At 32.5% G+C, this 19,028-nt stretch overlaps 1 protein-coding gene across 1 annotated transcript in view; it reads right to left on the bottom strand.

Moving 5' to 3' along the window:
• Window positions 1-19,028, bottom strand: part of LOC131514403 (protein eyes shut homolog) — a 376,531-nt gene that overhangs the window by 162,654 nt on the left and 194,849 nt on the right. The window contains exons 2-3 of the mRNA XM_058734359.1: window positions 16,251-17,195; window positions 11,777-11,890 (exon numbers count right to left, since the gene is read on the bottom strand). Coding sequence (XP_058590342.1) covers window positions 11,777-11,890; window positions 16,251-17,043 — 907 coding nt within the window. The 5' untranslated portion in view covers window positions 17,044-17,195. The remainder of the gene's footprint in view (window positions 1-11,776; window positions 11,891-16,250; window positions 17,196-19,028) is intronic.

Genomic DNA, 19,028 nt, shown 5'->3' on the forward strand with positions numbered 1-19,028 from the left:
TTTAATTTATTCAAATATTGTGTCCCAGACTCAGAAGAGAGCAATGAAAGAAAAATATAATGTGAATATATGAATTCAGTAAGCTAAAAGTGTTGTTTGTTTTCTAGTTCTCACCATATCAAATGAGATAATTCATTATACAAATATAATGCCTTTTATATGAGCAATGATGATTAATGACCAATTTTCAGGGGAAAAGATATTTTAGTTGCTATCTTGTAGGAGCAGTTGGTTTTCCAAATCAGTCATGATGGCACTTAAAAAACTTCAGTTCATTGTAACCCTGCAGCTGAGGTGAAACCTCAATTCTTAAATACCAATTAGTGGGCTCACCTGCCATGATGCATACTATTTAGATTCTGTTAGAAAATAGAATAAACTCTATGAAAAGTGCTTCTAAAAAGATCTAAGTTCAGGTATATCTAGTGTAAGGGCCAAGGACAGACCTCCCCAAAATGTGCCACTTTGGCATATTGAGAATTTTCAATTAAAAAGTTACTTAAGAAATTAATGTAAGAACACTCTGATCTCCCTTTGTCTCCATAAAGCAGGAAATAAATCTCCCGTGTAAAATGTTCCTTCTCCGCACCAAGATGTAAAGAGATAACCTCATCACCAGAGATAGGGAATTAAGAACCAAGAAGGCCATATAAACTATCCTTGTTACTTTTCGCTAGTTTACCACGTCAGTCCAAATTCTGTTTAGAATTCCTTATTCAGTGAAGCTCCCAAACATAAGTTTCTTTGTCCTGCCAATTTCTCACAGATTTATTGTCTCTTTGCCTCAAAAGTACAAAAAATGCCTGCCTTGCTCTTTTATTCAAGTCTCAATTTGATTATTGGGCCTCCTCCACATACTTATTTTTTTTTTCTCCTGTTGATCTTTCTCATGTGAAATTAATTTTTAAATCAGCTAGAAGAATACTGAAGGGCTGAGAAAAATGCTTTTCCCCCAACACTGTCATTTCAGGTATATCCATCGAAATGAATTTGTCATGGATAGGCAGACACAGATACCAATGGGATCAAATCTAATGCATAAGTGACAGAAAAAAAAATTACTTTCTTTCCAAACCTACTCACTTGATATATCATCAAAATGTACATCATAATTTAATTTATTGTCTCATATTATTTTTAAAGTTACTCTTTAACTTGATAAAGAATTCCACTGAGTTGCAACACACTTTGGAACCACAACATATTAATCATTTACAAAAAATTGTCTTGAATCAGGAATCATTTAGGGGACTATTTCTAAAAATGTTCCTGAACATGTATGAAGTTAATAAAGTTGTTAAGGTAAGCCTGTCCATAATGAAGATTTAAAAAAAAAAAAAAGGAGTTTCTGATTAGTGTAATCAAAGCAAACAATTAAAGAAATCAAGCAGGATCATATACATTGAAAGGGATGCTTATAATCATACTTTGATAGTTCTTGCCTTGGAATTTCATAACTAGCATCTAAAAAAGTAATCATTGAGTATCAGCAGATAAAATAGAATAGCAAAATTACTTATAGGACAAAATATTCTGTAAGTTCTGGATTTTTATTTTCAAGTTTTTTTCAATAAATAAAAGTTGAAGCCGTATGTTAAAAAATGTTCCTGTATCTGAAAAATAAGTGTATGGCTTTCCCCATAAAACACATTTCAAAGTCCCAAGATGGAGTAATTAGAGAGTTTCTGCATGGAATTCTATAAATTGTCACACCTGTTTACTTGAACAAAGAATTAAAACATGCAGACTTCAACAGAATTCAAGAACTCATTAAAAGACTTACACTGCACCAGCAGAAAATACTTAATATAGAAAAAAGTATTAGTCATTTTCAGGCAGTCATCAAGTGACTTTTAAATCTCTGAAACTGACAAATCAGAAGTGAAAAATTATCACAATTATATAGGCAGTATTACTGCAATGTATAGAACATCTGTTACTAACGATAGCCAATTCAACATAATTATAAGGGAGTCACTGGTACTTTCAATATTATAAGACTAAAAGCGGCTTTTATACCTTTTTCACTTCAAAAAAAAACAATGCAATCCCACCATTTGCATAGTTGGTATGAAAACTGAACACATTATGAGTTAAAGATAAGCAGGTATTCACATTATTCACATGGCCATGTGTACCAAAACCATATCTTTGATTTTTAAGAGATGACATATTTCTTTCAATATTCCTTCCAGTGTCCTAATAAAACACACAGCAAAAACTGTGATCCTTTTCCTTCTATATAGGACAATAAGAGTGTATAATAGTAGATTATAATCCTGTGACTCCAGATTAAAAAAAAAAGTTTGCTTCATATTTATTCTCAAGTATAGCTGTCAAAAGAGAATCACAATACTTTGAATTCCTTTAAGAATAGACCCCTGTCTCTTACTTTCTTTATTATGAAACATTTATTCAATACCTTATATGTGCTGGAAGATGGGTCTGTAAATATGACTAGATTGTAGGCCTTGCTGCCTATTGTAAATCAATAGAAGGGGAAAAGGAAGTGAATTTTGGAGGAGTAAAGGAAAGGAAGAAGATCTTCATTCTAGAGAAGATTAAAAGTATGAACAAAAGCAGGGGAAATGTGAATATTTATGATTTATTCATAGGACAATCATTAGAACTATCTGATTATAGCAGATGATTGGTTTAGAGAAATATTAAAAATGTAAGTTAATAAAAGTAGATACAAGACAAGTATATTAATACTCAAATGCTAGGGGAAAAAAGGAAACCAGGTTTGTCTGAATTAGCAAAATAGAAGAAATAAACATTGAAGGGCACTGGGGTAATTCAGTTTTTTGAGCTTCCAACTCTTGATTTTGGCTCAGGTCATATCCTAGTGTCATGGGATTGAGCCCCAAGTCAGGACTCAAGCATGGAGCCTGCTTGCAATTTCCTCTCTCTTTCTTTCTGCCTCTCTCCTCCACTCATATTGCTCTCTTAAATAAACTAAACTAAACTAAACTAAACTAAAATAAAATAAAATAAATAAAATAAAATAAGGGCACCAGGTGGCTCAGTCAGTTAAGTGTCCGACTCTTGGTTTCAGGTTAGGTCATGATCTCACAGTTTTTGAGTTTTAGCCCAGTGTGGGGCTCTTTGCTGACAGTGCAGAGTCTGCGTGAGATTCTGTCTCTCTCTCTCTCTCTCTCTGCCACTCCCCAACTTGTGCTCTTGCTCCCTCTTTCTCTCTCTCTCAAAAATAAATAAACATCAAAAAAATAAAATATAATATTTTAAAAAAACGAATGAAGAATTATGTCAAACAATAGCAAAAGTAGAAACAGCTAAATTTAATTGAATACTTACTGTTTGTCTCATTTTACCAAGTACTTTACATGGATTGTGTAATTTAGTCCTCGGGGTGGGGGGACAATGAGATGAATATTTAAATTCTTGTAATTTACAGTTCAGAAAACTAAAATTTAGAGAGCTTAAATAATATTTTATTTTCTTCATATTATAGATGAAGTAATCAAAAATTATATAACTAAATTGTGTATATCGTTGTTATGGAAACTAATAACCAAACAACTCAATTTCATCTTTCTACCATGTAATACAAGTAAAGGAAAGGAAGTAGAGTCTTTGGAGAAAGAAAGTAGCATTTAAAAATATATATTTAGAAAATTGAGTTGGTTGTATGAGGTAAAATTATTTAAGCAAGCCATAATGTATTTATCATAGCTACTCAATTCTCTTTCTCTAGAATTTCAGCACTTGACAGTGCTTCATTTACCAAAGCTGCTCCATCTATAGTTGTGAATTTCATTTAAAAATATTTATCATCATATGTTAAGTGCAGTCAGGATCACTTTGCCAGAAATTGATCTTTATGACTAGTTATATACACTTGTTTTAAAATAACATCTATGGGGCGCCTGGGTGGCTCAGTCGGTTGGGCGGCCAACTTCGGCTCAGGTCATGATCTCGCGGTCCGTGAGTTCGAGGCCCGCGTCGGGCTCTGTGCTGACAGCTCGGAGCCTGAAGCCTGTTTCGGATTCTGTGTCTCCCTCTCTCTGACCCTCCCCCGTTCATGCTCTGTCTCTCTCTGTCTCAAAAATAAATAAACGTTAAAAAAAATTTTATTTTAAATAAAAAAATAAAATAAAATAACATCTATCTACCTGAATCACTGTTTAGGTGCCCTTCAAAGTTACCTGTTTCAATATAAACAGAGAAAAGGTCTGGAGATTTAAAAAACAAAAACAAACAAACAAAAAAAAACAACAACAAAAAAACCAAGAGATCGCAAGAAAGAAATATTCACACTGGTGTTACTTTGTGTTACTGCGAATAGCTATTGAACTATATATATATATATATATTTATATATATATATAAAATATAGTATATATATTTTACTATATTACATATTATACTATATATGTTATACTATATTATATATTATACTATACTATAATATTGAACTATATATAATAAAGGCCAGATGAACTTTCTCACAGAAAATAAAACTGTATAAAAACATACAAACTATCTTCACAAGAAAAAGAAAGTCTATGGAGGTTAACTAAATTTATCATGGTTAATCACTTAACAACATATACAAATATCAAATCATTATGTTATATAACTGATACTACACTAATATAATGTTATATGTCAATTATATCTCGGTTTAAAAATATTAAACCCACACACACATACACACACACTACACAAAGTCCTTGAAGAGTGAACAAGACTAGGCAGAATTAGAAAGCATCAGTAAACAAAACAAACAAAACAATAGAAATTAACTCAAAGGAAAGATACAGGGAGGAAAATGACTGCCTTAAAATTAATTGTGCCAGAATGACAAGGCAAGTAGGAAAATAATAAGGTGTCTACCAAATGTGTAATTGTAGAAGAAAAGGAGAAAGAGATTTTAGCAGTAAAAAATAATTTAAAGTGGTCTGAAACTTTCCCAACATGGTGAAAAACATTACCTTACAAATCCAAGAAGTTTGATAATCTCAGGTAGGACAAATACAAAGAAAACCATGGCTATGCACGGTAGAGTCAATAACTAAAATATAAAATTACTAAATCAGTTAGAGAAAAAAAAAAGACATATCCATAGGGAACAATAATGCAAATGATAACTGACTTTGTGTGAGAAATAATAAAGGCCAGAAGACAATATTATCAAGTCAACGAATTATCTCTAAATTAAAAGAAAAAAATGGATAAATTAAATTCAAATCAATGAAGCAAGACAACTTAAAAATGGCAAAGCAAGTAAGCCTTACTGGTTCTCAAGATCTATAGGATACTATGGGTCTATACAAATATACACTGACATTGCCTCACTGTTAAATATTTAACTAACTTTTCACTGAACAAACCAGAGAAGTAACATTACATACTGGCATAAGATCAATATCATTAGAGCGAAAAAATCCAAGTTATGAATCTATTTCCACCATTTTCTCAAAAGGTTAAATAGAGATGAGATTAACTATTTAATGTACTTATTTTCTGGTAAAAAGAAAGTCACATGATAAATAGTAGTTAACTATTATATTTATCCAATAGTAACAAAAAGGCAAAGTGTCACAACATATATGTTTTATGATTTTAGCTACATTATATACTTTATTGAGCATTCAAAGCCCTTTTATCTGTAATCAATTTCTGCTCTCATTTATCAACATAAGAAATACAAATTTTCATGATCATCCCGAGATGATCATAAATTACTATTTATAAAGTGAAAAATATATACTAGATACTTAGTGGACACATAGATTGTCTCCAGACGATTTATAGTGGGATGAGGAGCACTTGGATTCATTGTTTTGTCAATGAAAGGAGGATGATCACAAGAGAAGGAAGACTAATCAGAAGATGCAAAATGAGTTTCAGTTCTTTATCAGGATGGAGTATGGTAGGTATCAAAGGAAATCATGCATGTTAATAATTAGATACAGAATCTTTGTTTTTTAGTGTTATGCTACTGTGGATTATGCCGTAGCATAGGTCACCACCAATGCTGATAATGATCACAGTGACCAAAGAATCAAGAAGAAAAATACCACAAAATGAAATCTGACAATGTAAAAATAATAACTGTCCAGAGGAAAGTACATGAACTCTTTCCTAGCCAACACCTAAAAAATTATGTACATTAGTAAATATGTTAGATTTACTTGCATCAATATTTGCCATAATTTTAACTCCAAATCTTATGAATACTAAGCCTCAGAGTTGAGTGTACAGGTAGAGTGCCTATCAGTTCATGTAATATGATTATTCATAATATTTAACAACTTACACTTATGAGAACAAGGACTAGTTCAATTCTCTACGTGGCAGGGGGTTAGAACCACGATTGAACTGACTGAGATTAATTTCCCAACTTTTATCAGAATTGAGTTTCAAGTAGGATTAAAGTTCAATTATTAAAAATGAAAAAAGTTATATCTGATTTAGCTCCTGCTAGCTTTCCTTTCCATGAACAAAATACTATTTTCCATAAATTCTACCTACTGGTAGGGGTTTTAAAAATGGAGAAATCTACTTTATATTGGAAAATATTCTGCCCATCTTCTGATTTAAACTGATTTAAACTAACAAAATATCTTAGAGTATCCTCCACTAGACAATTTAGACCTCTTGTTACCTGAGCTTACAATATCCTGAAAAATTGATTATTCCTTCAATGCCATGCTATGGTTTCTTTAAATCATTCATCTTGGGTACAGAGATCCCAACTTGTCTTGCAAATAAAGCTTCTTGAATCTTGAAACTAAAATTAATTTTGTAGCTATAAGTTAGTCCTAAACTAAGACTGAAGAGTTTATTTTCTGACAATCATTTGTTCTTCTATCAAAATCATATTTTAAAAGTTTGAAAGTAAGTCAAGGACTAACCATCTATAGAATGCGAATTTTAATGGTTCCTTGAATTGCTCAAAAAGATACAGTAAGTTTCTTGCAATAAACCTTACGAAGTTATAAAATTAGAGCAAATCACTTTATAACAGATACATAAATCTTACATAACATTTTCAAATTTGGAATTGCAATTAAAGAATATAATTTCATACAGCTCTTTATTAGAACTTTATTAATTCTACTTTTTTTTTAATTTTTTTTCCAACGTTTTTTATTTATTTTTGGGACAGAGAGAGACAGAGCATGAACGGGGGAGGGGCAGAAAGAGAGGGAGACACAGAATCGGAAACGGGCTCCAGGCTCCGAGCCATCAGCCCAGAGCCTGACGCGGGGCTCGAACTCACGGACCGCGAGATCGTGACCTGGCTGAAGTCGGACGCTTAACCGACTGCGCCACCCAGGCGCCCCATATTAATTCTACTTTTATATGTCTGATATTGCAGGTGACCTCATGGCTAATTGTTCTTATTCATACTCTTCCATAATATTTGAGGTGTCTTAGAAATGAGGATTATGTTTCTTTTTTCTAAATGATCACTAGTTTTATTTATTTTTAAATTTTTTTTAAATGTTTTATTTATTTTTGAGACAGAGAGAGACAGAGCATGAGCAGGGGAGGGTCAGAGAGAGAGGGAGACACAGAATCCGAAGCAGGCTCCAGGCTCTGAGCTGCCAGCACAGAGCCCGACTGGGGCTTGAACTCACGAACTGTGAGATCATGACCTGAGCTAAGGTCGGACGCCCAACCGACTGAGCCACCCAGGTGCCCCAAGGATCACTAGTTTTAAAATAGGAGTGGTGACTCTACACCTTATTTATTTGCTGTCTTGATTTATATTAATTGATGACTGATAGATACATACATACATACATACATATATACATACAAAGTTAAAAAAATATGCTGTTTCCTGTACATTTTTGTCTATGGCTTTAAGTCACAGAATAATGCAATAAATAGGTACTATATCCCAATCTATAATAGTTCCTAGATCTTCTAATAAGGAGTCATCATCCTAGTTTGCACATGGCAGTAGCAGCAGTTTCCGCCTTGGAATGTAAGACAGAATGTTGCCAAGATAACAGTTCCCCCCAACTTACCAAATTACCATTTGTCCTGGACTTTCTAAGAAAGTAACATTATTCACACTTTCATTAGATGTGTTTGATATACATTAGATGTGTTTGATATATCTCCACTTTGTACTTTAAATTCTGCAATGGTCTTTTCTAGGAGTGTTAGAGATACATAGACAGCATATTGTTTAACATGAGGATAAACTAGCAAGTTAACATATGATAACCTACTTATCTTTTCCCAATCTTTTCCAGATGCAAAGTATATTATATTTCTCATTTAAGGATACCTTATTGGATTTTGGAGACCCAAGAAGCTACAAATAGCTCACTACTTATTGTTTCAGTGGAGAGGAGGAGAAGGATCTGATAATGCTGCCCTACCAGCACAAAGCTTCCTTTGCAAATGGGCCAGTGGTAACCACAGGGAATTATGAGTATAGCCATGTACTATATGAGAGACAAATAGAGGACAAGAAGTCCTGTTAACAGAGTTTATAGGGAGTTATTTATATGTTCTTGCTATAGAAGTTTGGCCATACCATTGATCACAGGTATGGTATAAATTGAGGGTTGATAAACAATAACTCTAAGCCAAATGTGACCTTACACCTATTTTTGCAAATAAAGTTTTACTGGAATATAGCCATATTAATATGTTTGAATATTGTCTATGGCTCCTTTCACACTCTAATAGCAGAGTTGAGTTACCTCAATGGAGACCATACGGCTCAGAAAGTATAAAACATTTACTATTTGATCCTTTACAGAAGTTTGCAAAAAAAAAAGGAGAAGAAGAAGAATAAGAAGAAGAAGAAGAAGAAGAAGAAGAAGAAGAAGAAGAAGAAGAAGAAGAAAGAAACAAAGAAAAAAAATAAAAGTTTGCAAGCCTCTGGCATAAATATACTATTATTTACATATTTTGTTTTATACTGATGTTTCTTATTTTAATATAAATACTTAAAATGCAATTATATAAAAAACTATACATATACACCCATATATTTTTTAAACGTAATTTATTTTGAGAGAGAGAGAGAGAGAGAGAGAGAGAGAGACAGAGAGAGAGAGCATTAAAGCGGGGAAGAGGGGCAGAGGGAGACAGAGAATCACAAGCAGGCTCAGTGCTGTCAGCACAGAGCCTGACCCTGGGCTCAATCTCACAAACCGTAAGATCATGCCCTGAGTTGAAATCAACACTCAGATGCTTAGCTGACTGAGCCACCCAGATGCCCCCCAAAAACAACTTATATTGTTAAGAAAAAAAGTTTCAGATTTATGTTTCCCCAGAAAGTTGATAATTAATATGCAGTTTGCCCCTATACTATGTCACTATTAATGATCCACCACAGAATATTAGTGACATCACTGACTATTTGAAAATCAGAAGTTACACATTAGTTGAAAAATGATCAGCATCTATTTTAAATGTTAATTATCTTAGAAGACTGTCTGCCAATGCTGAATTAGGTGCAGATGCAGAAGGGATTCTTACAGATCACTCTGTGAAGCATGTCTTTTCATTTAGATCAAATGACTGTCCCAAAATAATTTTCCTCATTTTCTATTGCAAGTTTCTCCGTACATATAACAAGTGAAGTGATAGTTATATAAATGTGTCAGCTCAATTAACACAACAAATCCATACACAGTTAAAAGATGCCAGCTGCTTGTTATTAGTAAAATTAGATGCTTCAAATAAATCATTAGTAAATTTCAATAATGGTTTGAATTTTCCATCCAATTCATTGAATTAAAATAAAGCTTTACAAGTTTATTCTGTTGAAGGAAAGGTATCTGAAGAGATTAGGAACATATTTGAAAATTCAGTGAAGTTGTTCAAAGATAAAATTATTTGTTCTGTTAAAATTATAAATAATTTTTGTATATATTATATACATATATGTTATATACATGAGATATACAATATTTTGATCAAGTTGAGAAAAGGATGGGATTAATTTGAGAAAAGGATGTGAAAGAAATATACTTGAAATTTACTGTGATGCAGACATCATTCATATTTTAATACAAACTAGTGATATTCACACAATTGAAAGTATAGTTGCAAATTTTATAAATAATTTTAAATATACACAGGACTAGAAATATTTTCTTGACAAAGCTAGAATGAGGGGTAAAAAAGTGTGACTTAGCAAAATATACTTTCATTTGCTGCTGTCCATTAACATTTGGATTTTAGAAACATTTAAGCTCCTGAAGAGTGACTGAAAATAAGCCCAAATGCCTCTGAGAAGTTTTGACATTTTAGTGAAAGAACCCTCTAAATTTTCGTTGCATCTTGTTCACATTCAGTAACAAGCATTTAATAAAACAAGTTAATAAATTAAGCACACAAAATATCAGGTTTTGAAAGTTTTAGTGAGTGGTCCTTATTTTTAAAAAGAAATTAAAATTTATTGTTGCATAACACAACAGAGACATGCAACATACTCAGTAAGTTCAAAAGTGCAAATATTATAAGTACTATTAACTGTGCTTTGGAATAACTAGACTTTTGGAAAGCAACATGAAGGGGATCCTGTATTTCATAGATAAATTTATGTACTAGAACATAATGGAAATAACTTGAGAAATCCTATAATGTTGCAGTACCTAATATTGGCCAAATATTCAAAGGAATCATATGTGGAGATCATTTATTTCATGAGGTAAATGTTTGAAAATATTTGTCAAAGAAAATAATGTCAAACAGGATAAAAATATGGCTCCTATGAAAAACCTAACTTACGTGTTTTATACAGAAACAAACAAAAAACAAAAAAAAACAATTGAATTGAGAATACTTTCCATTTAGCAAATTTCCTTTGAGATTAACACGAGCCTCAATATTTCAGTGAAAATAGCCTCAATTAAGAATGGCATAGTTAAATGTCAATTGAAGGCATGAACAATTTCAAGTTTATTAATTGTAAATGAACCTTGGGTATAATTTTATTAAAAAAAATAAAATAAGACCACATTGAAAAATTCATTCCTCATAAAAATATTAGCAACATACTATTAAAGATATATATGGCTAAACACAGTTTCTGCTTAGATTATTTGGTAATGTTCAGATAATCAACATAAAGTATGTTTTTAAAATTTCCTTTTATTTATAGAGATCAAAGATCAAGGTATAATGATTTTATTTCAAAACAATTTTATGAAAAGTAGAACTATTCTTAAGAATCAGCCAACTTTATGTGTCTGCCTATTTAATGAAACCAATTTGAAATAAATATTTCGAATATTATATAATTGTAACTGCTTTTAGCTACCTCTTTTGCTCAAAAATGCCATGTTTTGGAAGATAAATTATATGGTTTCCATAATGCAGGATATGGTAAAATATTGTACAAATATTTTAACTCCATAACTTCTCTTAAGGAAAGAGAAGACTTGAGGAATGCAAGACCTGAAAAGATTTTTTTGAAGACAATTATTGGGAGTCCTTATTGCCTGCATTGCTACCAACCCTTCTGACTATGGAACAGTGGCCAATGTATTCTACTAAAATTTCAAATCTCCCTCAACTGAGTTAGGAGGAAGGACCTCCAAGAGAAACACGAAGAAATATTACCATTCTCTGTAATTTGGAAGACGTGCATTTTTTGTTGCACTCCCACAAAAGGAGTCTTTAGGTGTCTAATTGTGGCTGGAGACACCATTGCTTAAAGACATTTTTCAGTAATAAATGAAACATTTCAAGTTTAATTTGAAATAAATAAAACAATTAAAATGATTTGTATGCATGTGTATATACATATTATATGCACATTTTTTACCTGAAAATGGTTCATCACATTCACAGATGAAACTACTTGCAGTAATATTGCCACAATTCCCATGGAAACAGATACGTGGTCGACATTGGCCAATAATTTCTGAACAATGTATGCCTATATAAATGAAAATAAATTAATTTTGCAACTAGATTAAAAATATTTACATTGTATATAGTTAACTATGGTCATCAACTTTCCCAAATTCTTTAATCATGAGCAAAAATTGGGCATTGAAGAGGACATCTTTTGGGATGAGCACTGGGTGTTGTATGGAAACCAATTTGACAATAAATTTCATATATTAAAAAAAAATCATGATCAAAATTTTGACAAAATGTAATTCTAATTAATAAATAATACTCCATGATGATGTATATATATATATATACACACATATATGCATATATATGCACATATATACACATATATACACACACATATATACATATATACACACATATATACATATATACACACATATATACATATATATATATATATATATATATATATTTTTTTTTTTTTTTTTTTTTTTTAAGTAAGCTCCAAGCCCATGTGGAACCCAACATGGGGCTTGACTCAAGACCCTGAGGTCAAGACCTGAGGTGAGATCAAAGAGTCATATGCTCAACAGACTGAGCTACCAGGGGCCCTGCCATAGTGATGTATTTAAATTGAAACAAAAGTTGCTCAGTTGATTAAGTGTCTGACTCCTGATGTTGGCTCAGGTCTTGATCTCAGAGTCTTGACTTTGCGTTGGTAGGTTAGGGCCCTCAGTAGGCTCTGCACTGGGCATCATATCTACTTAAAAAAATTGCAACAAAAATTAATTTCAATAAATTTGACATAAGGTTTTCCATCTTCTGACCCCTACTATATATTCAAATATTTTTCTGATTCATGATATTTGAGATTTAGTTATTTTCATGATAATTTGAATTTGTTAATGTTTCGACAGTATATATTAATAATATATGTTCTTCAACATACAGTGGTAGCACTGCAGTGGTAATTTACAAAGTGATACATTCAAAAGTATACTGTCTTAGCCCTATAACTTAGCCAAGGTGATAATTCCAAAGAGGAAAATGTAAAAGATTGACACTATCTGAAGAGGAACCAAGGCATAAATTTTCAGTCAAGCACGTTGAATAAGCTCTAGAGATCTGCTGTACAACATTGTACCTACTGTCAACATTAATATATCATACACTTAAGAATTTGTTAAGGGGGTAGATGTCATATTAAGTGTTCTTTTCATAATAAAATAAAAAATAAAATAAAATAAAATGAAATAAAATAAAATAAAATCTAAAATTATGGGGAAATAAAGAAAAGGCTGTTGGATTCTTAGAAGTTAGGCACAAACTTCTAAACTCTACATTTTCCTGCCCTTGCTGGTCTGTCAAGTTTCTAAATCTCACTTATACCCACTTTTGTGATCCTACAATATCGTATACCATAACCTTGTTTACAATACTTTTCCATGCAGTTAATTGGCTCATAATATCCTTTGTAGAAGAATATGCCCAGGACATTCAATGGCAAATGGACACATGTTACTATAAAACTGTTGTACATAATTTTCAATAGATTAGTCACCCCTCCATTCTAAGTGAATTTTTAATTTAATTTGTAAGCAGTTTTTGGCATTATCATTGATTCCTTTCAAATTCTTTATAGACTGACAGCTCTGACTCACTAATACAGAACTCTTCTTCCTTCATTTACCTCCAAACAACCCCCAACACAATGAAAATTTAAGTAAATATAATTATGTGCCAAATATTTCCATGTACAAAAACTAAATTAACAATAGAATGTTCAGTAGGTCATAATCTATTTCAATCAGTGTAAGGGGCCAAATAGTGAGCCGTCAAAATTCATATGTTGAAATCCTGACCTCCAGGACCTCATAGTGTGACTGTATTTGGAGACAAGATCTTCAGAAAGGTAATAAAAAATTAAATGAGGTCATTATGGTGGGTCCTAATCAAATGTGGCTCATGTCCTTATAAGAAAAATTTCGGATCATACAGACAGATACAGAGGAAAGACACAGGGAGAACATGGCTGTCTACAAACCAATCAGAGAGGCCTCAGAAGAAACCAATCTTGCTGACATGATCTCTAACATTTAGCCTCTAGAATGGGAGAAAGTAAATTTCTGTTGTTGAAGCCACTCAAACTATGGTACTTTATTATGGCATCACTAGCAAATTAATACAGTTAATATTCTCAACTTATTTGGTAATTCTACATATTTCTATAACATCTGAGATTTAAAATTGAAGCAATTATAATTAAAGTGTCATTATGGTATATGCTCAATATTATGGTGTTTAACATTTAATGGTTTAAATTATCTATGGCTGTGTTTCTATTAAACAAACAAATAAACATTGGGTAGAAACAAACCACTCTATGCAACTAAGATAAAACCACTGAAATAGAATTCCATGGTATATGATTAAACATGTGCCAATTAATATTCTGATAGATGGTAGAAATTTTCTGGCCAAATATACTTTAAAATTAGTTGGACAAACTAAAATGGATGCTTTAGGAGCTCTCAAATTGCTTTTTCATTCACCTCAAATCAGCAACTTGGGTGCTTTCTCTTTTTTGCTGATCTGTCTTAATTTTAATTACCTGATAAACTCTGGAGAGAGTCAAAGTTACTTACATCTTTGTTCACCGAAGCCAATAAGAGTCAAATGGGAATTTGATCCCAGTTATAGAGAGAGGATGTTCAGTGGATATTGCCGGGATTTACTTTTAAAATGGTCTTGGTACTTCCCTACTATAGAGTTTAAAATTACTCTGAAAGATTGGCTTAGGTGAACTTTAGAGCCTACAAAGATGTATTGAGATATTCCATTACATTTTATTATACAGCCTTCTCAAACTTGGCTCCAATGGAGTCCTGACAGCAACATGCAAGAAAAACCTTGTTGAAGCCCCCTAAACCCTGTCCCCCCAAATTACAGTTATATCCTTGAGCCTCATCTGCTCTAGTCAATATCTATCCAGCCCTCTTTCCTTTCTCTTGAACAAAATATGCTACCAACATGTTATTTGTTTTCCCATATTATCATTGGGAAACTATATCAAGTATTCCCTTTGTTAGATCATCCTCATCTTACCCACTAACCTTGTAACTCTCTATGCCAGGTCTCGGAAACTCCCGCTAAAAGAAATTCATTAATCCCTGTAGTTTCAAATTCCCCTACATTTCTCAGTATTTCTTTTTATTTTCCTCTGATGACCCAGATTCCCTAGTAAACTTTCAAGTGGTGACAGTGATTTTCCCTTTAATCCTAACTTCAGTCTCAGGTAGTATAATTTACATTTTTTTTAGATTGCCCTTCTGGTTTCATCTATTCACCAAATGCCTTCATTTTTTATAAACTTTCCTCACCATTGCCTCTCATTTACCTTACTGTAACCAATTTTATTAATTATATCAATTTCTTTCCTTCCTTTCCAATATTATCTACCAATCACTTTATAAGAGCCATATCGGGGCGCCTGGGTGGCTCAGTCGGTTAAGCGTCCGACTTCAGCTCAGGTCACGATCTCGCGGTCTGTGAGTTCGAGCCCCGCGTCGGGCTCTGGGCTGATGGCTCAGAGCCTGGAGCCTGCTTCCGATTCTGTGTCTCCCTCTCTCTCTGCCCCTCCCCCGTTCATGCTCTGTCTCTCTCTGTCTCAAAAATAAATAAACGTTAAAAAAAATTTGTAAGTGCCATATCAACATCCATTAAACACATTGCTCTGGGCTTACAATTATCTTTTCTTTTTCAGTTCTGCCAAGCTACTTCATGCCTTCTACCCAAGCACATACCTCCTTACCTCTTTCCACTCAGATCCACACTTAATTACTACATTATTACCTAGAACTGTTTAACTTAAATACCATAAACTTGGGAATTTCATTCTACAGCTAATATTATTCCAATGTTTTGGTTTTTTTTTTTTTTTAATTACATGAGACATTAAGAGGGAATTTTGGGAAAGATGTGAAAGTAGGTATTTCAGGGTAAAAGATATGTGCTTTTAAAAAAATCTTAGGGGCAGCTGGGTGCCTCAGTCGGTTAAACATCTGACTCTTGATTTTGGCTCAGGTCATGATTGCAGGGTCATGGGATTGAGCCCCACCTTAGGCTATGGGCTGTGCATGGAGCCTGCTTGGGATTCTCTCTTTCCCCCTGCTCCTCTCCCCTGCTTGCATGCTCTATCTCTCTCTAATATAAAATTAAAAAAAACAAAACAAACAAAAAACCTCTTATTTAAATAAGAAAAAAAAATTACAGAATGCCTAATGGGAATTTTGTGTCCAGAATCCAAATTTAGCCCATTCTAAAAAATCTACAAAATTTTTAGAAGTGTAGTTTGTTTTTTGGAAAGTAGCAATATATGAATTCAGTTTATTTTCCTTTTTTAACAGAATTATGTTACTTAAAAAAAATCTTACCTGTAAATGGTGGGTAACAGGTACATTCATATCCTTGCTTATTCAATTTTCCTCTTTTATTAATGCAACTGCCATTATTTTCACATGGTTTATAAGAACATGGATCAAGTTCTTGGCAATATTTTCCAGAAAATGGAGGCTGACAATGGCAGTTGTATGTCTTGCTCCAAACCTCAGTAAGACATTTACCATGCCCAGAACAAAATTCTGAACTCAGAGATTCCTGGCAGAACTGTTCTTTCACTGTCACATTTAGCCGTAGCCCCAGGTGACAAAACGATGGACCACTTGCTGTTACTGTGATAAAATAATGTGTTCCAGCACTCAGCCACTTTGAATTAACAGTGTGCATTCCTTTTAGTTTGCAACCAAAAAGTAACTGATCTTCAGTTGTGGTGTTTTGCAGACAGTCAATGAATGATGCTTCAGAAACATTCATCAAATTTATTTCTGGAGATTCAAGAGATGGTTCAGAAGAAATTATAAGGATGTCTCCCAATTGAATTTGCAAAGGGCAAATCTGGGGAACAACTTGATTGCCTGAAGTGTTCATTTTAGTATTTACATCCCCAAACCAGCAATCTCCATAGAAGTCCATGCAGATGTTTTCTGTTAGTGTCCAATTCACCATATATGATAATGGTTGTGTATGCCATTCTTCCACAAATTGCCATTTACATGTTGTTTTTCCATTTATAAATGTGCTATGAAGAACCACCAGGCTCAGAAGCATAATTGATTTGCTAATCATTTTGGGAAATTGTATTTTACAGTCTCTCATGAAAAGTGTCATAAAGAATTGCTGCAAAATGGGCTTTTAGTGTTGCTGAAAATTTGCAAGCAGAGATTTTGTTCAAGGATTCCCAGGAACTGGCTTTTTTTCTATTCCCAAATGCAAGTGGATTCTGATCAAGAAACAGTAGAGTTCAACTGATTTAAATATCCCTTTAAACATAAAAACATACATTGTTAGTGAAGTTACTTAATTATATAGACAATTCTAAGCTGGTTCCTGCAAAGACTATGCTGCCACCACCTATGCACCTTCTTTGTGAAACAAGGCCAGAAAAAATGTGGTGAAAATATACTGCACCTGATCCTGTCCTATAGAATTACCTGCTTCTGAAAAGTTTTGTATTGTTATATAATTATACCAGCAATTTACTGCAATCTTTTGTATGCTCTTTTCACCAAGCTTCAACAAAACTAAAATACAACAATAAGCAAGTTCCTTTATAGATGGTTTTAATTTTCTTCAGATATAAGTATTGCTCTCTGATTAGGTTTAGAAAATGCTTTAAAAAAACACCACCCATAAAGCAAGAAAAAATGATTTAAATATAATGTTCATATAGTATTTTCATATAAATATAAGCCATAATGCACAAACCATGATCTTCTAATCCAGGAGGTAAGAACTCCCAGATATACAAGAGATTCTAGAAAATTCCATCATGTAAATAAATAAACTCAGAATGAGACTTCACCCAACTTCTGCAGAATTGTGGGAATGTAGTAGGCCAAGAGGGAAAAGGAAGTATAAAATGGAATAATAAAAGGATAGTAAGTACAGGTATTATGTAATGACTTCTCTTTCATCACTCACCACTGGTATGAAAGGGAGACCATGGGATTAACCCTGTGGGTAAGGCATCATTACTCCCAGAGGCAAAAAAAAAAAAAAAAAATATTGCCACCACCCACAAAACAAAAAAATAGCAATCTTTGAGATTTAATATATTGACCCAATTAAAAAAATAGTAACTACAACTCATTGAGGGTTTTCTTTGTGTAAATCACTCTAGTATTTAATTAATTTAAAAAAACTGTAAAGATTGCAACAAAAGTTAAATTCTGAAAAGGTGTAATGGAAAAACATGCTCTTTTGATGTCAGTGATGTTATTTTTCCAGTCTACATTTTAAGGCCACATGGGTTTTAATTCCTTTCACTCTTATATAGACAAGAATGTATTAAATATATTCATTTAATGAAATTAACATAGTTGTATTAAATTAACATAGTAGTACTGAAGATTGAGTTAGATTATTTAAGAATTTACAAGCCATTCAAAATCCCGTCATGTTTTACTATATCTTGACTGTCAGTTTGTTGTTAAATGACTTATGCCATTATGTGACACAATTAATTTGTTAATTCATATCAAATATTTATATTAAGTCCAATTTCTTAATGGCCATTCTAGATCATATAGAAATTAAATTTGAGTTGTAAATTTCCTCTTTGAAAATTCAGTTGTATTATAAATCTATAAAATATAAATTCATAAGTAATATATTACCATAAAATATGCATATGGAAAATGTAAAATTGTAACTTTCCTGGAATTAAAAGTTATGTATGATCATGTTCATTTCAAATGTTAGTCATAACTTCTGAATATAAATTAGTAATCTTGCTAAGATTTAAAGACTACTTTGAACAAATAGATATGATCCGAATCTACATGCAAGGCAATATGTTAGGTACTGGGAATTCTTCAGTGACCAAGTGAAATGAATTATCAATGTAAAAAACTGAGAACTTAATAAAGGAAACAGAATTATTGGGCAATCATGATCAATTATGAAACAAATAGTCTAGAGCATTATGAGAATATGTAGTAGGGATATTAATAGGACACAAGAATAAGCTTGAACAATAAAATGGAATCATCTGGGGAAACTGTCAAGGGATGAGTATCCTCGGAAAAAATCTCTCTCTAAAGATTTGAGAAGAGTGTGACATTGGATACTTCTGAATAGGAGAAGTTGAACTT

The sequence above is a fragment of the Neofelis nebulosa genome, chromosome 6 (assembly GCF_028018385.1).
Source record: "Neofelis nebulosa isolate mNeoNeb1 chromosome 6, mNeoNeb1.pri, whole genome shotgun sequence".
Taxonomy (NCBI): Eukaryota; Metazoa; Chordata; class Mammalia; order Carnivora; family Felidae; genus Neofelis; species Neofelis nebulosa.